Raw genomic sequence first — 22898 nt, 5'->3', positions numbered from 1 at the left:
AAGGGCACATGCCCGGGATGCAGGCTCGGTCCCCCGTGGGGGGCGTGCAGGAGGCAGCGCATCAATGATTCGCTCTCATCAGTGATGTTTCTCTCTCTCTCTCTCTCTTTCTCTCTCTCTCTCCCCCTTTCCCTTCCTCTCTGAAATTAATAAGAATATATTTTTTAAAAAATGCCTTTAGGGTACTCTTAGTGATACCATAATAAAATGTTTAAAATTAATACAAACAAAACTGCGTCAGTCATCAGCAGTCCAATGAAGGATCTGGTGAAAAGGAGGTCACACTGACAAAGGACTGACAGAGACAGGGTGGGCAGGAAGGAAAAAGACGCAACGGTCAGGTTTCCAGGCTCAGCAAACAAACAGAGGACACGCAGTTAAATTTGAATTTCAGGTAAGCAAAATACTTTTACAGACTCTGTCCACAGAAAACCTCAACTTCCCCTCGAAGATAAGATTCTTTCTGCCTGTTTTGCTCATTGCTGTGTCCCCAGAGCACAGAACAATGCCTGGCACGTGGGAGGCGCTGAGTGATATTATCCATATTGATTAAGCGAGGGGGTATGGGCATGGGTGCTTGCTATGTAACCTCTACCCATTTTGCATGTCGGAAATGGATCCTAATAAATTTTACAAATTACAGTATTAACTAACTGCTCTTACTTTCAAATCAGCACCTTTTATCCAATCTACCTGAAGGACACGCTGGGGAAGTCAGAATATAAAAGGACTTGTGACTCGTCCCTTACCCAAATGCAGCTCTAAGCAGGGACCTGAACGTGGGGTGATCAGTCGTCAGATGGCTTTGCAGCCGAGGGTGCGGTGTGGCCAGGTGGTGTTTTTTTTCAGCTGCTCTACTTTTTTTTTGGTTTTATTCTTAAAACCATGAACAGTGTTTCCTTTGCCAGTGCCCTGACCCCAACTTCTCATGGGATTTCTTCTCAAGTTCTATGGAGCTCAAAGCAGTGATTTTTCAGGGGGATGGGTGGGAGGACATCTTTTGGGCATAACATATTTAATATTATACTCTATCTTTGGAAAATACAAATAAAAATCATACCAATTACTCCACTTTTAAAACTCCTACTAAACTACCCAAATAATTTATCGTTTTCTCAGGGGAAAGATTAGTAACAGGCCTTCACTAGCTGCCATAAAGCCCTCTTCATCCCATCTTAATCTGAGGCCTGTAAATTTCATTTCAAAATAGTATATTTATAACGAGCATACACTTTTGCATTGTTTGAATCTGCCTTAAAAAACAACCAACAGTGGGTATTTGTTTTATAATACAAAATGGGAAAGGAAAAGGTAAAATTATTTTTATAAGCACAATCTTAGCTATGTGAAATATAGGGTGTTCCCCCAAAAATGTATACACAAACTTAGAATAATTATAAAGGCAGTGTTTATTAAAATATATTTCATTTTCAAAATTGAGCTATTAGCTGTTAAAGTATACACTGTATCTACATTTTTTGGGGGACACCCTGTATATAAAATTTAAAGACTATATGAAATTACTACTAGTAATTCCTGCTTTTTTTTAGACAATGCTATACATCTATATTTTTAAATGTTCTATACTGAGCATCATATATATGTATATGTGCTGCCATGTATATGCAGATACAATGTATATATATTTTGATAGCTGTGTGATTAAAGTAATTATGTACGACTGAGCCTCTAATCAGATTTGCTTACAGGCTTGCTGAGGTCATGGTGACGAGAATAAACAAAAGCCTTCCCTTGCCTGGTCCAGATACCTGTGTACATGAACAATCCATACCCTGAAACCCAGAAGCCGCAATTAGAGAGCTTTCCTTTGCATTCAAACTCAGTACCCAGGCCCATAGGCAGGATACAGGGGAAGAGGAAAGTTTATAGCTGGATTGTCAGATTTCGGGAACAAGAGAAAAGAGAAATCTCAGGAGAAGTCAAGTTGGACAATGAATTAGGGACAAATGGAGATGTCTAAACCTTTGAAGACAGATATTGTCAGAGACTCCAGAGGGTGGAGGTTGGAACCACCCCCCCTCCCCAACCCTCCCCCAATTCCAAGCCCCACCTTCCTCTGAGCCTGGGAATGGAAGTGAGGGCAGGGAAGGAAGGGAAGGAAGATAACAGCATCCCTAGTGAAACCTGCCCACAACTCTCAAGAAATTTCTCAATGGACCCCCACCCTCCACCCTCTACCACCCCACCTACCCCCCACCCCCATTCCCAGGGCTCTGGATTCCTCAGAGAAGGCATCGCCCCAGAGCTACACTCCCCCACCAGCCCTACATTAAAAGGAAAAAAAAAAGAAATTCCACATGTTTCAGTCTCCTTCCTTATCAAATATTTCACTAGAGAAACCAGTAATAATCCTGACTTTTCTCACTTCACTGAGGTAACTTACTGAGCTTCGCAGAGCTACCACATAGGGATGATAGAGCTGGCGATGATGAGAACAGTGTAATCGCACAGTGTCCCTGCGAGGATTAAGTATGATAATGCAGGCAAAGCATCTTGGTCACTGTAGTGTTCATTACATGTTAGATACTGTCATTCATATTTATTGCTGACAGCAGTCCTGAGCAAAATTTAGAGAAGTCCCAAGAAGTTGGGCAGTAGAAAGGACAAGCAAAAGAATGGGCAAAATAAACAACTGACTTTATTTGGGTTTGGTTTTCGGCAAACTTAAGCATTCTTGCCAGAGCAGATACTTCCAGCTCGGATTGCTGGAATAAAAAGTCACATATGTATACCGCATACAAAAATAAAACTCAAAATAGACTAAGGACTTAATTGTAACATCTAAACCCACAAAACTCCCAGAAGAAAACATAGGCAGTAAACTATTTGATATCAGTCTTAGTAACATAAGGTAAACAAAAGCAAAAATAAACAAATGGGACTTCATCTAAGAAGCTCTGCACAGCAAAGGAAATGAACAAAACAAGAAGACAACCTACGGAATGGGAGGATATATTCGCAAATGAGATAGCCGATAAGAGGTTGATATCCAAAACATGTAAGGAACTCACACAACTCAATAATGAAAAAATAAGCAATCCTATCAAAAATGGGCCGAGAACCTGAAGAGACAGTTCTCCAAAGAGGACGTACAGATGGCCAACAGACATATGAAAGATGCTCAACATCACTAACTGTCAGGGAAATAAAAACGAAAATCACAATAACATTCCACCTCAGACCAAAAAGTCAATAAGTAATAAGTATTGACGAGAGGTGTACTGCTGGAGGGATCAGAAATTGGAGCAGCCACTGTGGAAAACATTATGGAGATTCTCAAAAACTAAAATAGAACTACCATATGACCCAGCAATTCCACTTTTGGGGATTTACAAAAAAAAGGAAAACACTAATTTGAAAAGATATATGCTCCCCTATGTTCACTGCAACATTATTTACAATAGCCAAGATATGGAAACAACTGAGGTGTCTGTCAATAGATGAATGGGTAATGAAGATACGGTACATATTTACAATGAAATATTATGCATCAATAAAAAGGAATGAACCCCTCCCCCTACTTGCAACCACATAGATGGACCTAGAGGGTATTATGCTAAGTGAAAGAAGTCAAAGAAAGAAAAACACAGCATGATTTCACTTATATGTGGAATTAAAAAAAAAAATCAAGACAAGAAACAGACTTACACAAATAAGGAAGAAACTGATGGTTGCCAGACGGGTGGGAGCAATGTGGGGTGGAGAGATGCGTGAAAAAGGTGTAGGGGAAATAGTCAATAACACTGTGATAAATTTGCACAGTGACAGATGGTTACTAGACAGAGTGGTGAGCACATCGTAAGATGTATAAACGTTGAATCACTAAGTTGTACACCTGAAACTAATTTAATATTGTCTGCAGACTATAATAAAATAATGATTGCTTTGGGGGAAAAAAAGTCACATACGTGGGCTGGATGTGCCCACTTCAGGTCTCTTCTTTCTGCTGTTACCTGTAAAAGGACCCCTCTTTGTTTTACAGTTTACATACTGCATTTGCTCTATAGATTTCCCCCAAATTTCATATAAGCAATATTGGGATTTGCAAACTATATAGGTCTCCACTGTAACCATGGTGAGAAGTAGAATGTGAGTCTTAATGATTCGGAACATGGCTTGCTGCATATTCCCCTGGGAAAGTCACTTTGGAGAACATACCTTTCCCTTTGTGCAGCAACATCAAACACAACTGCTCGGGAGTAGATACTAGGGATTGGTTTTAAGCATCCAAACTCATTTCCTCTCCTATCCTTCAATCCCTCATAAAGAAGTACCAGGGGAGTATACATTACACATGCATCAGCATTCAGGGTTTTACATTTATCTTTCAACACTTCAATAGAATTGACTTAGGTAATAATTTACCTCACTGATTTCTGTACATAAAGACTTTAAAGATAAAAGCAAATTCTCTAAGAGATTAAAAATCAAAACAATGCCTCCACCAATTTTAATGGATAGAAAGTCGCTTTGAAATTCTAGTTATCTAGGCAACTTGCTGTTATCTATCCATTTAGTGAAAGAGAAATTAGAAATTGGTTCGAACATAGATACACACACACACACACACACACACACACACACACTCCAGAACACAGTTACCTGAGGCACAGCCGTTAACCTTTGTGGTGTGAGCCATGCTGGCTTGAGTCCAACGACAGGTCTAGAAAGGAATGAGGAGTCATGCAAATTTATGCACCAAGTTCCCAAATGCATTCAACCTGAAACAATAAAGAGAGCCCCATCAAAAAGGATCATTTAAAAGTATGTACAACACTAAATCTTAGACTTCCGTTTACAAGGATGACTGCTAGTGGAGAGAGCAAGTCTGAAAGGGGGCAGGGTGCCCGTGGCTCAAGGGGGTGGCAGCCTTGGACCCGCCATTCGGTGCTAAGGGAGAAGTAACACACCGACAGGTGCCCGGGCGGACAGGCACTGAAAGCAGGTCTCCAGTTAATACTCTGATGGGAAACAAGACTGGCTATCCAGAAACGAGACTTTTTAGGAAGGTGGTCTCCACATACAAATGACCTCCTAATGAGTATCATTCTGTAGCACTTCACAAACTTTTGGTTTTTAAGCTTATCCTCCTTTTGAAATGTTGGTTCAATTGGTTTAATTTACTCAAGTTCAACTTGAAAGCAGTTGTTACACCACATGGTCACATTTCTTAAAAACGATGAACTTCATGGCAATTTTTTGAGATATCTCAAGTCTTTCACCTAAAACACAAATGTAATCTAGTTAACCCCCCTCTTAAAAACAAAAAATCTTCAATATTTCCCATTGTCCTATTGGGTAAATTTCAAATGGCAGTTTTTTATTTTCCAAATGGCAGTTTTGAAATATTAGGGTTCAGGTTGAGCAACATACTGGTATTTATTTTACATTGACTCTCTAGTAAAAGTTAACTGAGATTACCGTAACGTTACTTATGTTACAATCATAGAATTTAAAACAAATGGGGGAGAAAACAAGAAAAAGAATAGAAGAAAACATTACTCCAACGTTTGCAAAGCAAACCACGATACAGACAGAAATAGTCCACTGTCTTAACGCTAGGCCCACGAAATCAGAAGAAATTGAGCTTAACAAATTCCAAGCTCAGAACTGAAGTGTCAATTTAAAAATCTACCATATGACTCCCAACAATAGAATGTTAAAATAACAACATATCCATATATACTGAAATCTAATGCAGCCATTGAAATCACTTACAAGTTTTTAATCATACCGAAAAACACTCAAAGGACATTGATTTTGAAAACTATCTTATCACAAACATAATTTCATTAAAACATGTACCAGTACAGCATGTACTCATTTAAGACATTTATTTAAAACAATTAGAAGTAAATACACCAAAATGTTCATTGCCCCAGGATGCGGTGCAATTACAATGTTAGCTCCTTTACTACTTTTGTAATAATAATTATTATTTTTTAAAAAGCATTAGATACTTCCTGTCAACTTTGTTTTTATTTGCTTTAAAAATGCTATGCAAAAAGCAGCTATCTGACTCCAATCATGGAGATTCTAAGAGGTCAGAAATGTAAGTAAATAAAGAAGGAAGGAAGAGGAAATGGCTGATCACTTAGCTTGTGAAATTTCCCTCATTGCTGGATGGATCTGTACAGTTCAGAGCTAACTACTGTGAAAGCGGCTCAGTGCAAACGCTAATGAATGGCTGCTGCTGACAGGAGTGGCCCCTGCACGGCTCTTTCAGCTACAATGACCACGGCTCAGCTCCGGCAAAGGACCCAACGCTGGACCTTCCACCGGAGGCCTCCAGGTCCTCGCCGGCCCCCAGTGTCTGCCTGGCAGCACACCAGGAGGGGAGAGGAGCCGCAAGCTCTCTGACTCTGTGGCAATCACCCGACATTCTGCTGGAACGGGGCACTGGATCAGGCCCAGGGCATTGAACTTGGAGAGCAATAACCTCTGTGCACAAGCAGAGCGAGCTGAATCAGAGCAGGCTTTAGGGGTAGAGTGAGCATCATCTTTAAGAACAGGAATAACTATACATGTCTGACAAATGTACCTTTGCAAAAAAAAAATAGGAAAGAAAGAAAATAAACAAATGGGGACTGGGTGGACTGAAGGAAGGGGAGTGGGGAGATAAGGGGGCAAAGAAAAGAAACCCAGCTTCTGGAATTATTCAACGAATTATACGTTTAAAAAGCCAACAACAAAAACCTAAGTGAAATCCCTCTTTCCTGGCCCCTGGGGAGCCTGGTGTGTTTGTACTCTTGCTTCCTGGTGGCTTGTAAATACCACCATTTAAACTCTTGAGGGCGAGCAGAAGGCAAGAAGTAACAAGCTGCATGGGTTAGGGATGCATGAAGTATGTGTCAAGGTATGTGGACGGAGATGTGCCCAGGATCTTCCTAATCGAGCTTCATAAACTGTGGTCCACGGTTCGCTCACGTTATTGGACCCCTTTCATCCGGCAGAAGATCTTTATCTCAGATTCAAATGAGTCCCCCCCTCTCCCCCACCCTCGTACAACTGAACAAAATCAAAACGAGGGGGAGCTTAAAATTAGGAACTACAAGCGTATCAGTAGTAAAATAACAAGACACGCCTGCCACTGGGCGTGGATCCTGGCAGTGTTTGTGCAAAAACAAGTTTTATATTGTGTATCGATTTCCCTCAGGTATTGCTCATGCTTGACAGGTGGCCTCAAATTGGGAGGACTCTGACTCTTAGGTCGGTGTATTGTATAAGCCAGCAAAGCTTTGGCCAGGATCCACTCTCCGTTACAGATCAATAAACGGCTTCTTTTCTCCCTCAGAGAAGATTCACACCAGTAAATCTTAAGTGGTACAATGGTGGCTTAGTTCTGCTCACTAAGAAAGAGCACTTCTTTGAAAGGATTTAGGAAAATACATCAATTGAGAAAATAAAGAATTTGTCTTCTCTATTTATTTCAAGAGACTGATCTGCATTGAAGAACATGTTAGTGGCTCCCCAACTACAGTGCAGAGAATAATGCAGAGATTATACGAATTAACCCCTAAATACTTCCCATTATTAGCTTAATATAATAAATATAAAAATCAGCTCAAAAAATAAATCAGCTCACTAGGTCTTTTCTAAGAACACATCAATAAAAACAAATAGATGAAACTGAGGTTTGCTCTGTACTCTAGGCTAGCACTGCCAACCAATCAAATGCCATGCCTCGGTTAGAACCACGATAATGATGACGATGACAACACTGACGCCACTGTTGATGACAGCCACTAAGTATATATTGTGCTCTTGCTGCTATTAGTTATTGGAATCTAAAACATAATCCACTTTAAGGTGCACCATTATTTAAGGCAAAAAAAAGTTATTGGTGATTACATGATGACAAAATGCTTTTTAAAAATTACATTAATTATAAGACACATCCTCATTTCAGAAGTGTTACAATGTGAAATTTGTGCATCTGAGAATTGGCGAAATTATGTTACATTCAAGGCACTTTTTAAGGCATTTTTTAAACCTCAAAACAACCCTATGAAGTATTAGGGTCCTCTTTTCCCATTTTATAGATAGGAAACTGAGGCATAGGAAGGTTTAGAACTTGCCGAGGTCACACAGCTAGTAAGTGAGAGAGCTACATTCGGGGCTAAGTGAGCACTTGAGTTCACGCTTCAGCCCCTGTGAGTATGAGATTTAGAGTGAGGACACTATTGCTTTAACAAGTAAGAACTTAAGACACATAGTTGAGTGAGGTCCTTTTCAAGGTAGTCACCTGACGGATATATATGCCTATTGCAAGGATGCTTGCTCTATTTTTTTTTTTTTAGATAGAAAGTTATGTTTCAAAATTTATGTAATTGCTTTTAAAGTGACTGAATTTCCAATTTTCTTCCTTGGGTTACATGTTTAAGAACTTAGAGAGGTACTTGGATGGCACACAGGAAATGTCTCAGCACTTAACCATCACACTTCCTTCTAGACTCCACCTTTAGTCAGCTTGAGTATCGGCCTTGTTCCTTAGATTCTGCTATGAATGTCATTCGACTCTTTCAAAAAATTAAGTACTTTTTCAACTGAAAACATTGTCCACCACTGAGGGCAGGCGGGAGGCTCTCAGTGGAATCATAGTAGTTTCAAAAATGGATAGAATTAGACCTGGCTGGGTAGCTCAGTTGATTAAAGCATCATCCCCGTATGCCAAGATTACCGGTTCGATCCCCAGGAAGGGCACATACAAGAGGCAACCAACGAATGCATAAATAAGTGGAACAACAAATCGTTGTTTTGCTCTCCTCTCCCTTCCTCTCTCTCTAAAATAAATAGAAAATGGATAGAATTATGGCAATATAATTAGAATAAGAACCTTGATGCTCAAAAGGACAATTATGACAGGAGAAACAATTTTGATGCAAAAGTTCAAGAATCTGCCAAACCGGTTTGGCTCAGTGAATAGAGCGTCGGCCTGCGGACTGAAGGGTCCCAGGTTCGATTCCGGTCAAGGGCATGTACCTTGGTTGTGGGCACATACATCCCTACTGAGGGGCGTGCAGGAGGCAGCTGATCGATCTCTCTCATCGATGTTTCTGACTCTCTATCCCTCTCCCTTCTTCTCTGTAAAAAAATCAATAAAATATATAAAAAAAGAAAAAAAGAAAGTTCAAGAATCTCCTTTATAACATGTCATAGTATTTCTTCTTCACTTAATGAAATTAAAGAAGCAATACAGTTTTACCTAAAATCTGGAAAGGATAGAACATACAAAAAACAATAATTTATTACCTCAGAATCCTAGTTATTGTTACCACCTGAGGCTATTTCTTTTCAATATATTGGTTGACTGTATAGTTTAATTACCTTAACATGTTTTAAAGACCTGTAACATTCCAGAATGTGCACCAGCCATTTTTTTCTGAGATACGAGAAAAACTAAAGTGCTGAGCCATTCCCAGAAGTTCAGACACTAGCACTGTGAAGCAGACAGAGACACAATGAAAGGAGAAAGCCTAGAACAGCTGTGTACACCATTCGATTCCAAGCCATAGTATGGCCTTACTTTGCCCAAAAAGAATGAGAGTGGCCAAAAATGTATTCACAAGAGACCACAAGGCCTAAGTCCTAAAGGATAATTGAGTGTTTTTCAGGGTGAGAAAGATGGAAGGTCATTCTAGGCAGAAGAACAGCACATGCAAAGGCAGAAGAAGAGAAAGTGCACGGCAAGGAGAAGTGCAATGGCTAGAGCACGTCCACATCCACAAGAGCTCAGCTGTAAATAAAGTGAACTGCCAGAGAGAAAGTGATGTCAGGAGATGGGGTGCTAGAGAGAAATCTGAAGGAAGTGGGTGCTACAAAAAAAGAAACAAACCGAAAATCTCACACACACACACACACACACACACACACACACACTCACACACTTTTACCCTAATTTAAAAAAATGCAAAGTTCATTTATTTCTTTAAAGAAGCCAGACATTCAAACGCCTATCTAATGTATAATATACCATCTATGAGTGTCGACATATGTCTGTCAAGAATTTAATTAAAGGTAATTTATTTAAAAGTATGTTTTGTGAGCAAATTCTGGCCACAGCTCATCATCAGGTTACCTTCTGTTGATTTTGAATATTGGCTCCTACTAGAAGAATTGTGGTGAGTAACATTAACCAGCTCTTGGTTATTTTGCAGCCAAACTGCCTAATTATGACCCAATCCCTTTTGGTTTCCTCAAATACAGCAGATTGTTTTCTTGGTATGGGTAGGGTATAGGTAAAGGGAAATCTCAATTATCAATCCAGATCTAAATTAAAATTTTACCTGGATACTTGTTTGCATTGATAGTATAGGAAAATGGTTGGGTTTTACCCACGAGAGAAATTTTATGCTATGTTTGTTTGGTTTTATTTTAAAACTTATTCCTTTGAGTAACATATTTAAGAGGCTGAAGGAAGTACTTAAACCACAGGAACAATTTAAAATAAAGACAAAATAAGGAAGGAAGAGTAAATAAGTTCATTCATTTAACAAATGAGGGCCTACGATGTGCCGGATACTGTTTTTGGCACTGAGGACATAGCAATGAACAGAGCAGACACCCACCTCATTCCTTTCCCAAAATAATCTCACCAAAGATCTGTGCTTTGGGCCCAAAGATAATTTAGGTCACAGTGCACTTCACAGATTAGCTGTACGAAAAGCCAATTCCGTACTTATCTTTTTTGCCTTATTTGAAAAGACTTCCTGTGTTAAGCTCTGCCTCCCAGTGCACAAGAGTGGGCAGGAGTGTGCCCACATGCACTCGACACCATGGAAGCACATTAGTATCCCCCCAAGAGCGTGCCTGAGGGCAATACTGTTAACAAACGGGTTAAAACCATCTCAGAACCTGCAAATACTTTCCGAGCCCTGCACTGGCTCTGCTCCAGGTGGGTTGCTGGGATCCACATAGCTTCCTGAACACTTAAAAAGAACTGATGCTGGCAGATTTTCTTTCCAGGAAATTTTCTGTGATGAAAGTTTATCAGATCATAACAACCTAGGCTGAAAAACGAACTGCTTTTCTCAAAAGAAAAAGGGGATAGACTGGAGAAGAACAGACAAATGAAAATTAGAATTATTGCCCTGACTAGTGTTAGAGTGTTGGCCCAGGCACCAAAAGATCGAAGGTTCCATTCCCAGTCAAGGGCACGTACCTGGGTTGCAGGGGCCAGGGTGCCACCTTCACATTTCTTGTTGACTTTAGAGTAGGGGTGGGGAACGTCTGCCCCACAGGCTGTATAAGGCCCACAAAATCATTTGGTCTGGCCCGGCCAAGGAATTAGGGGCGAGTTAATTAAATGTTTGACCAACTACAGTAGGTTAATTTTTAAGTTGATAATTTTGTATGGCCCACAAACGATGTTTGTTATAAATATCCAAATGGCCCTTGGCAGAATAAAGTCCCCCACCCCTGCTTTAGAGGAAAGTAATTTTATGACTCAGTTCAGTGTAAGCACATAAAATAGTCTTTGTTGACTTAGTTTGATTCATCTATAAATAGTTTAAAACAGGCATAGCAGAAACCTCATTCTTGGTTTTATAAATTTGTCCATATTAGTGAAGTCTTGCTCTTACTTAGTAAGCATCCCTGGTAGAACTTTATGAGTTAAAACATCAGTGCTTTTGCCTATTCAAATATGAAAGAACCAAAATGTAACAGACACAGATGTAAGAGAATTAGCTCAGGGTAGTTTGAAGGCTTTTGTTCATTTCCTATTTAAATTATTTTAAATATGCAGTTATTAACATTATTTACTGCTATCATGGACATTTTCCCTTTCGATCCTCTAGGATTGGATTCTTGTATATTCTCTGTGATTACTCTTAATTAATACTATTAATGACAAGTTCAAGGGTGCTTGGGACTATCAGTAGATAAAAGAGATCATAACCTTCAAACGGGGGTTCTCAAAGTGTGGTCCCCAGACCAGCAGCATTGGTAAGGTTTTCTGGAAACTTGTTAAAAATGCAAATTCTCACATCAGCCCAGACCTATGGAATCATGAACTCTGGGGGTGGGTCCAGCAGTCTGCAGTTCAGTAAGTCCTCCAGGTGACTCTGATGCAGGCCAAAGGTTCTCAAAACCACTGCCTGTAAATATTAATTGGTTAATGGGGGGTGGGGGGGAGATGAAGTCATAAGGCACCTAGAGCCAGGAATGTCCTTTGATTTTATGAAATGGTACCCAGTGGTTTAGAAAATATCCCCCAAGAAGCCTTAGTTTTTCCCCCATTAATTTATTGAAAAGATATTGACTGGGCACTTAGCATGTAGCAGGGACCCTGCTGGGCACTATAGTGCTAAACAAAAGATTCAGCTCCAGCTCCTTGGGGCTTATAGACAGGAATTACACACAGACACACCAGTAAATTATTAGCAAATCATGCTAAATACCATGAGGGGGGAAACAGGGTTGAATGAGAATAATGGAGGCCAAACTCCCTAGGACTGAAGTGGGGGCTCTGCAGATGAATGGGATGGGTGGTCTTTAAAGGCTTCTCTAGGGAAATACCACCGGAAATGAGGCCTGCAAGATGCCTAGAAGTGAGCTGCAGGATGTGGGAGATGAGAGCAGTCCAGGAACAGAATGGAGCTCAGAAACAACGCTTCCACTGATTTTCTCCAATGGCATATAAAACAACTCAATAGAAGGGAAGTCTTTCTATAAAAAAATGGTGCTGCAGCAACTGGCCATGTAAAGGCAAAATAATAAAACTTGATCTTATCCGTTCACCTTACTCAAAAATTAAGTCCAAAGAAATCATAGTCTTGAATGAAAAACAAAAGATATATAAAGCTTTCAGAAGAAAACAGAGATCTCCAAATTCTTGAAAAAGACTTCTAGAGACATAACACTGAAAGGAAGATGGATAAAAGTAAAAATGGAGCAGATGGTCTTCATCAAAATTAAAGTCTCTTCCTTCCTTCCTTCCTTCCTTCCTTCCTTCCTTCCTTCCTTCCTTCTCTCTCTCTCTCTCTCTCTCTCTCTCTCTTTCTTTCTTTCTTTTTTCTGTGAAAGAATGGCCTGGAAGCTCTAGGGCAGGATAAAGCTCTATGCATTTGAGCAACTGAGTTTATTAAGAGACAAAAAGAGCACCTTGGGCTGAGAGGAGAGGTGAGCAGAGGCGCCATTATGATATTTGTGGGGCCCATTGGCCACAGGAAGGAGAATGAGTTTTACTCTAGGTGCAAATTAAAGTCAGGGAGGGTTTCAAAGCCAATGAGTAACATAAGATAAATGGTCTTATTTCTCAATGTTTTGCTTAGGCTTCTTGACATCTTTATGGAGAGATAGGTCGGGGCTGAAGAGCTTTAAAATTCTTATTTTCCACTATTTACAGCAGAAAGGCCCAACCATTCCTAAACAGAAACTTCCTAGATGTTCTTGTGTTTCCCCATACCTTCTAAGTTCCTAGTTATTTAATGGAAAATTAAAAGGGGGCAAGTGCCCAGCCCAGGAGGTATGTGCTGCCCAGCAGAAGTTCCCAAATGTTAAACAGTGTTATCAATACAGCAAATGCACTGCACCTGCAAACGGTTAGGTTATGGGAAAAGCTGAGACCGGAGAATGAAAAGAGCAGAAGCTGTTTCCATTGTGTCCCAGCCGCACTCAAGTGCAAGTGGCCCCTCACGCGTCATACAAATTGTTCAAGCAAATCCTGAACGGCGCTCTCCTTTAGTTGTAATAAATTGCACTTACGCTTTCCCCTTTTTCATAGAGAAGACTCAGAACATTCTGTGCTTTTTTTTTTTACTGTCAAGGGCGTCCCTCCTGGGACAAGCACACTGCTTTCATGACTCCGCAAAAGTCATGCTGTTTCATGTCCCGGTCTACCCTTGCTAGGCGGGCCAATTTCAGGGCGCGGGCTGGGGTGGGGGCATTGGCATCTGCCACAAAGATTTCATTTAGAAGAGGAAATGACTAAAAACCCTATTTCCTGCCAGAGTCCCATCCCCCTTGGGGACATGAATAGCAGTATGATGACAACCTGACCGATGAGGCCACACCCAGGAGGGAGAGCCTTGTCCCCTTGGTCAGCATCAGAAGGGAGGACCCCTGGGGTGGGTCACACCAATTTCAATTGCCATCAACCACCTGACCCTTCTGCTGGGAAATGCAACAGGCTGGGGGAGCCAACTCAGCAGCTGGGACTTCAATCCCTCCCCGCTCCCCCGGAGATCCTGCCTCTCCCTTGCCCCACTTCCCTTCCCCCTTGGAAAGGCTCTGATGGCAATGTCTCAACTCCAGCTCCCTAGGAAAGTGCCAGAGGGTGGAACCTGCCAGAGGAAAAGCTTCACCCCTAACCTAGGACGGAAAGGTTGGGCTGAAGCCAGAAACATGGGCTCAAGCCAGGTCCCAAGAAGGCTGGCTCCCCGAGTGTGCCAACGGCCAGCACAGAGCCAGGTGCCACCAGCTCCTGGACTGAGGGCCTTGGGCATTATGGAACCCTTGGCCCCTGGGTGATAACACCGAACGGGCTGGGTCTCAGGTGATGAGGAACCTGGAAGGCAAGATCCCAAACTCAGAGTGAGCAGTGAGATCTAGAAAAAGGGGCACGGGGAGGAGGGGGGGCGGCGGATGCGGGGTTAGTATATGTGCATCACACTAAATTAATCCACAAGTTTGAAACTATAGGTAAAGCGGGTAGGGAGAAGCAAAAACAAAAATTTATAGCCACCAAAGGAAGGTAAATGTTCACTAATGGAAAACTATTATTTCCAGTTTAAGGTGTCTGACATCTCATTGACGTTGTTCTTATTTGTTCTGCACTTTAAAAAACTAACATGAAAACTGCTGATAGGCACCTTCTAAGCCCCTTGCTAGGCAAAGTGTGGTACCTAGGCCGACAGCAGCATCTGCTTCAGTGACGGCGAACCTTTTGAGCTTGGCGTGTCAGCATTTTGAAAAACCCTAACTTCACTCTGGTGCCGTGTCACATATAGAAATTTTTTGATCTTTGCAACCATAGTAAAACAAAGGTTTATATTTTTGATATTTATTTTATATACGTAAATGCCATTTAACAAAGAAAAATCAACCCCCCAAAAATGAGTTCGCGTGTCACCTCTGACACGCGTGTCATAGGCTTGCCATCACTGATCTACTTGGTGCTGACTTGTTTAAAAAGCAGAATCCTGGGTCCCACTCTAGACCTACTGAGTCAGAATCTTCAGCCTAAGGAGATGCCCCGGCGATATGTAGACTCAGGGATGTTTCAGAGGCATTGGCTTAGCCCTATTTGCCCCATCAGGCCTCATACTTCCTAACCGGTTACCTTCCGTCCCGAGGGCCCACAGCAGTGGCTCACTACCTTGGCCTATCACTGAATTACACCCAGACCCCACCGCGGACCAATTAAATCACTCTCTGGGGTGGGACTCAGACAGAAGTATTTTTTAAAGCTTCCCTAGGAGATTCTACTGAACTTTGCTTGAGAGTCACTGGTCTCTTCCAGTGGTTTTCGAAGTGTGCTCCCTAAACCAACAACACCAGCATCACCTGGAACTTGCTAGAATGCACATTCATTCTTCCATTCTTCCCTCCTCCCTGTCATATTCTCACCCTTCCTCCCAGTCTCCCTCCCTCCCTCTTCTTCCCCACCCCCTCTCTAAAATCAATAAATACCATTTTTTAAGTTAGTTCTCAGAAGGCAGGCATTCTTGATAGCAATTTTGCACAATAATTAGGCACCTGGAATTTTTTTAAAAAAATTATGTTTCATAACAATAGCTTAAAATTCATTCTAAAATGAGGAGGAAGCCAGGAAGATAGATGTCGGGGGCTGAGGGGTTCAGAGGGGCAAAGCATGCAATAGATGGAGACTGTGGTTTAGAGCAGCAAATGAATGCTACCGTCCCAACAGCAATCATGCTTCCCCAGATCTGACCACACAGCATCCCAAGACTCTCACAGAGGTTCTGACTCGGTGAGTCTGGCATGGAGTTGACATTTACATTTTTCACACACAATCAGAGTCTGAAAAACACTTTGCCTGACAGGAATCCTATTCCCTGGCGGTCGCTGTTTCTCAAAGTGTGGCCCTGGACCGGTAGTGTCGGCACCACCTGGGAACGTGTTAGGAATGCACATTCTTGGGCCCCACCCTGGAGCGCGGGGTCAGAAACTGCAGGTGGGCCAGAGGTCGGTGTGTTCCCAAGTCCTCAGCTGGTCTGAAAAGCATGGCGGCAGGCCATCTTGCACTGTTACAGTGGAAGCTCCTCGCTCTTATTCAGACACCTAGTTTTTGGTGAGAAGCACAAAGAAACGCTGGCCTCCTCCTGGGCCTTGGCCAGTGTCTTTCTGATGGAAGGGGTTGCCCTGCCCTTTGGAAGATGCTGAAGACAGCCTTTGGATGCAATCATAAAGCATCCGTGTGGCTAGGAACAGAGCTGAGCACTCTGCCAAATGCTAGTATGGTGGGCATTTAAAAAATATCATAAAAACCTACCCTTATTGGATAGGCAATCTAACAGCAACAGGAAACAAAGGTTGCACTGATGTGGCAAGGCATGTTCTTCTTCCTAAGTTTCCGTCCTCTCCTCCTCTCCTTCCATTCTGTTGTTTTGGCAAGGAACATCTACCACCAAGATAGGAAAACGAGTTCACAGTTCCACTATGTCCACATCCAAGAGAACTATGTGAAAACTCGAGGAACACAAGACAAGAAACATTTACGAAATAGGGACAGGTTCCAGAAGGTTCCCCAAACCTGCCAAATCAAATGCACAGTTTTGTGGTTTTTAGGAAACACACATTGTTCAAGGAAGAGATCCTGCAGCCTCTGTCAGATACTCCAAAGAGGCCAGGGCCCACGGGACGTCAAGAACCTCTGAATTTCTACATATTTCACTGCAAACAGATCAGGACAAAAGGCCTAACAACGTCATAGTCCATGATCTGAGAGGAAAGGCACTGCCTTGCCTGGAGCCCTCTTTTTCTCTGGCCTTAAAAGCTGCTCGTTGTAGCTGGGGCTCATCCACAACGGCAGAAATCTGGCAGAAACGCAAAGCAGCAGCCCAAGAACCACGTGTTCATTTCAATGTGGCCTTGAACTCCCTCCAGGTTCTGGGAAAGTGCCTTCAATGCCCTGGGCCTCCAATTCCTTGTTGCTGGACTAGAACAGCCCTGATGACATTTCCAGGTCTGACAGGCCATCTCTGGTTCTGCTTGTCCACATCCCAGGCCCCAGGGGAACTGCAAGGCTCCCTAGGGCCCACATTGGCAAATGAAGTAAGGCCGTATGGAACAGTGTGTGTGAGTCAGCAGGGCAGGTCTTGCCTCACAGTCCCCTGCCTCTGGAAGGTCCTCCTGGCACAGCGGAGACCAGAGAATTCCCACCGGAGAGACGCTCAAACAGTAGAGCTCTGAGTTCTGCTCCAACCCAGCTCACAGGATGGCTGCTTTTTCCTGACCCTTTTCTAACTAAGTTATCTCCTCCCTCTCAATGGGATAGCACTAAATCTTCAATAAAGTGTTAAGAAAGAAAGTGAAAATCAGCTATCCTTCCACTACTATCAACATTTTGGTGTGTATCTTCCAATTCTTCCCTGTCTTTTTTTTTTTTTTTTTAAATTTCAAGAGAGGAAGGGAGAGGAAGAGAGAGATAGAATTATCAATAATGAGAGAGAATCATTGATTGTCTGCCTCCTACACACCCCCTACTGGGGATTGAGCTTGCAATCCAGGCATGTGCCCTTGACAGGAATCGAGCCCAGGACCTTCAGTCCACAAGCTGTCACTCTATCCACTGAGCCAAACCAGCCAGGGCTCTTCCCTGTTCTTATGTACACATTTGTATACATACACTTTTTTCTAAATATGTTATTTTATAACTTCTAACACTATTATTATCGCCATTTTTCTAAGATAATACCAATATCTCTTCTTTTTAATGCCTGCACCGTGTTCCCTTTCACATTTGTGCCATATTTGGACCTTACTTTATTATTGAAATATTTAGATTATTTCCAATTTTTTCATGTCACAAACACGGTGAGGGACATACTTTTACATAGAGCTTTGTGTACTTGTCCAATAATTTGGCATGGACCAACTCAAAGAAGTAGAGCTGTGAAATAAAGAGATAGAGCCCGTGCAGTCTGATGGATAATGTCAGGACGCCCTGCAGAAGGCACGGATTTAAACTCACCTAGACCAATGGGAGGGCCACTCGCCTAAACCATTGGGAGGGCCAATGAATCTGGAATCCATGCTGAGGTGCACTGCCTTTAATACAGTAAACACACCCTCAGAACAATGCATGGAAATCTCTGTAGACAATTAATATGCTTTCATTAATTGTGAGTTCAATATAGCCATTTTAGGTGTTCAACATGGGATTCTATGTCTACTCTTCACCCTTGGCTCAGAGTAATTTATATTTTATAAAACTCGACTCCTGTGTATAATCTGAACATTTCTTCTGAGGATACATTTATAGAAAAATTTTAATTTTCTCATCCAGAGGTCTGAGAGTGACGTGGATTGCTCCATTACTCACTACACTATATAGGGTTTGATGTGTAAGCAGTTAGCCAGAACAGAGATGGGAATAAATTCCAGGCTTCTGTCCTAAGGCTGAAGAGGTCACTGTGTTGAGAGGACACATTTGGAGTGCACACAGTTGGACCCACCGTACCATTTGAAACAAGCACTCCTTTATCCTCTCAAAAGAGGGATCTATTACACATATACCCCCCAAAATTAGCAGATGCTTAGAATAAGTGCTAATAAACCTTTCTAGCGATTGCTGCTACTGTGAGGCTGGATTCCTCAAATTAGTTTCCTATTTATTAGTATTACAGAAGCAGAAGTTAACACAGCTGTCTACAGGTTAAATTAAAAAAAATTTGAAGCTATGAAACTGGAGGAAACTGAAATTTTCCTCACACTTTCCAAGTTCTTGTAGCTGGGCGAATAACCAAATTAACATGTCACAGATTCACAGGAGAAAATGTCCAAAATGTATTAGGGCTGTACATGCCGGGGCCGTAGAATGTGGGACCCCAGGAGACATTGGGAAGTTGAGGATTATAGGTCATTTTGAACAATGGGAAGGGGGACAGGGGCCTGGGACTTTAAAGGGAAGGCAGGTAATTCGCAGGTAGATGAAAAAGCAAACGTGGTAAATGAATTCTTGCTGAGCCCCCCAGAAACAACGAGGACGCAGAGGGAAGTCCAACAAACAGGCTTTCCTAGATTTTCCCCATCTGCCACATTTAGTTTAGAATATGATGCTATGATTATGCTCCCTTCCGCTAAACAGGTTTTTTCATCTGAATTCCTTCAGACAGGTAAAGGGTGAGAGTCGAAGATGCTAAGTTTTTTGTTTCTTCATAACCAGCAAAAGTCAATATCCCAAAAGGCATGTCATGGGGTGGCAAAACTTTGGTCCTCCTCAAAACAAGGTAGATTATTTCCAAAGAAAGAGAACCAGGTATATAGGGGGAAATGCCAAATTTATATATACAGGGGTGAGCAAAAAGTAGGTTTACCAGTTGTGAGTACTCGAAACACAGAGTTAGTACAGCTACTGCAATAATCATAACTGGCATGCCTTTTCCCACACAAACAACTGCAAGCCTACTTTTGCCCACCCCTGTCTACTGCATATACTTATTTTGGAGGTGCCCTTACAGAACTAAAACCACATTCTTAAAGACAAAACTATTTGACATATAGTGCTGTACGATCGTGAATCTCTCAGTTGCTATGCTTTTAACAATCTAAACCAGTGGTTCTCAACCTTCCTAATGCTGCGACCCATTAATACAGTTGCTCATGTTGTGGTGACCCCCAATTTCACTGTTACAAATGGAACATAATTAAAGCATCGTGATCAATCACAAAAACAATATGTAATTATATATGTGTTTTCCGATGGTCTTAGGCGACCCCTGTGAAAGGGTCGTTTGACCCCCAAAGGGGTCGCCACCCATGGGTTGAGAACCGCTGATCTAAACGGTTCTGAAAACCACCCCCATTCCAATACTTCTTTGGTGAATGAGGACATTTCCTGAAATAACAGAGGTGAAGGAGCCAGGAGAGAGGAAGGCACAGCGCAGCTTTTTTTCCTATGATGGGAGGAGCGAATAAAACTTTCTTTTCTCAATTTCTTCTAGTTCCCTATGTATTTCCTTAATCTCCCCCTTCCTCAAAGCCCTTAAACTGATAGAAAAGGAGCGAGTGACTAGAAGTACAAGCCCATGAGATATATATTTCTGCATTCTTTTCACGAGCTGGAACATTAAGACAGTTCCTCTTGCTCCACCCTCTCGCTGAAACAGAGCTCCCTCCTGGCAGCAAGGGTCTCCTGGGTGTCACTCTGACATGCCTGTGGTACAACAGTGCCATCCAGAGTCAGAGCCGGCTGAAGCGCACGCTTTCCCCACAACCCTCCCCTCCAGGTGCGGCCCAGGGTCCCGCAGCTCCGGCACCCCTGCAGCTGGTCAGAAATGCAGAACCTCAGGCCCTCGCCCCAGACCTACCGTCTCAGAATCTGCATTCCCACAAGGGCCCCGTGTTCAAGTGTGAGAAGCACTGTTTCAATAGAGATCTTTTCCCCACTTTGGCCTGTCTGGGAAAGTGAAACGGGGATGGCCCTAAGATGACCCATGCCAGTGATTTCTCTTTATTTCCTGACCGTCCATTTTCACTTTACAGATGTAAGTCATTTCCTTAGGGCTTAGGAGCTCAGAGGCCAACCCCCAACTCCAACAGAGCTGACCACAGAGAAAGGCCGTTCGTCACACATTTGCTCTTGACCAGGCATAACCTGCACTGAAACTTTATTTAAACTGCCCTGCTGTGAAAATGCTAAGACTGCACATACTAAACCAGTAAAATATCCCCTTGATCTCACTCATCCCCTTGGTCTCACTGCCGGAGGTACACGGGTGGGGAGGGGGCCGGAGACATGTTTTACGTACGTCCCCCTCGGTTGGCTGCCGTGGGTAGAAGATGGCCAAAGCAGGATCGATACCACATGAATGCACCTGCTCACACTGAATGAAAACCCCAACGAGCCTTTAGGAAGGAATGTCAGCCTTCAAGCTCCAACAAGCCCGGCCGGAGTGCACACTGTTGAAGTGTCAACGCTACTGTTCTGAGCAAGAGTGAGCAAAACATGTTTTAGTCTTACCAGCTCAACACATGTTTTAGTCTTATCAGCTCCCCGGGAAACCTGCTGGGATGTGTACTGATCAGCAGTCTGAAAGCTGCATTCCAGGATATTATTGGACCAAATCCGCACCGTATAACAGTCAGCGCAGTGGCTGAGGTCAGTTATCACAGATCTTTCTAACTCCACTAATTTGCTAGCTCCTTCTTTCATTTTTGTAATGCCTTGAGCCAGGGTGACTATATATAACTTATGGTCCAAACGGGGACACTTTTGAGAGCACTAAAATGCTAAATAGATGGGCTGTTGGGACAACAGGTATAAACCAGGCCCATCCCAGGCAAACTGGGACATATATGTTCTCCCTACCTTTAAAGAACTAACAGAAAAAAAGGGTGAGGGAGAGGAAGAACAGTAAGTAGAAACACTGGGATACTGCTATAAAGACACCCTAGAACAGACTAGCACACAGGCACCATGAGACGCAATACATTCTTATTAATGAGAGGCAGTAAAAATGCGCTGTGGGTGCGAAGAAAGGCTGACAGTAATGTGCAATGTCAAGTATGTCTGTGTCATGCCCAATGCCATCAACACTTAGCATGAATGCCAATGCAATGATTTCTAAAACGAGAAGCTCCTAATAATATAATCTCAAACATGCGTCCGGAGCTGCAGCACTCCCTTCACCCACAGTCTCATAACTGGATTATCTAAATGATTGCAGAATAAAATTCTCCTAGCTTCTATTTTAAACCGAACAGACACGTCCACAGCTTTACAATTTCACATGCATTATCTTAGCTAAGTGTCCACAGCTTCGTGTGAGATACCCTCCCCCAGTAACAGATAAGGAGACTGAAGTTCAGAGAAGTGAGCCTCACATGGCATGTGGCTCTGAGTCAACACTTACGGGACTGGGCTTTCCTTCCCAGCATGCCACTCTTCCCCACTGGGCTTCACAAGTGCAACGATGTACAGGTTTCTGAGTATCCGGCTCACAGAGTCTAGGATAGCCAATGCTCAAAATTCTTTTTAATTAACTAGTTAAAAATTATTTTTTGAATGGCTATATTAATTCCGTAAGAAAAGGAATTGGTACCTTTCTATTTCTGTGTATAAATTCTCACTTGATGACCCAGTCTAGGCAAATTATATACACAGGTTATTTTTTTAATATGAGATAGTACTGTCAGAGAGGGATAAGAGAAACCAGGAACTTACCACTCTCATGTAGTTAAGCAACATCCAGAAATGGAGAAGCAACATCCAGAAATGGAGGTCTCTGATAGGCATATTAGCTGTGTGAGGAGCGTATGAAAGCAGAAGGCTGAAATGCACTCGATCTACTGAGATCCTGGAGTTTTAGGCCCGATTTCCTTGGACTTCAACAATGGCTCTATGAAAAACACTTTCCTCAAACTACCCACTGAAGGTCCTGGATCGGAGCTGGTATTTCACGCCCCTGCCACAGACGTGTGGGCCAGCAGGAAAAAAGGAGGTTACTCAGAGCCTTCTTCGGTATTTGTTCTTTTTTTTTTTCTTTTTAATATATTTTATTGATTTTTTACAGAGAGGAAGGGAGAGAGATAGAGAGTTAGAAACATCGATGAGAGAGAAACATCAACCAGCTGCCTCCTGCACATCTACCACTGGAGATGTACCCGCAACAAAGGTACATGCCCTTGATAGCTGATCTGAAGATGGCGGCGATAAAGGCAGACGCGTCCCAGGTCGTGTCCCGGAGCAC

The 22898-nt window shown here is 42.4% G+C and overlaps 1 protein-coding gene across 3 annotated transcripts in view; it reads right to left on the bottom strand.

Moving 5' to 3' along the window:
* Window positions 1-22898, bottom strand: part of KANK1 (KN motif and ankyrin repeat domains 1) — a 174532-nt gene that overhangs the window by 59532 nt on the left and 92102 nt on the right. For all 3 annotated transcript variants that reach the window (XM_006765295.2, XM_015565026.1, XM_015565027.1), the window contains exon 3: window positions 4624-4742. In XM_006765295.2, the coding sequence (XP_006765358.1) occupies window positions 4624-4660 (37 nt within the window). In that variant the 5' untranslated portion in view covers window positions 4661-4742. The remainder of the gene's footprint in view (window positions 1-4623; window positions 4743-22898) is intronic.

Source organism: Myotis davidii, unplaced genomic scaffold (genome assembly GCF_000327345.1).
Source record: "Myotis davidii unplaced genomic scaffold, ASM32734v1 scaffold616, whole genome shotgun sequence".
In the NCBI taxonomy this organism is placed as follows: domain Eukaryota; kingdom Metazoa; phylum Chordata; class Mammalia; order Chiroptera; family Vespertilionidae; genus Myotis; species Myotis davidii.
This window is presented reverse-complemented; position numbering and strand designations above follow the sequence as displayed.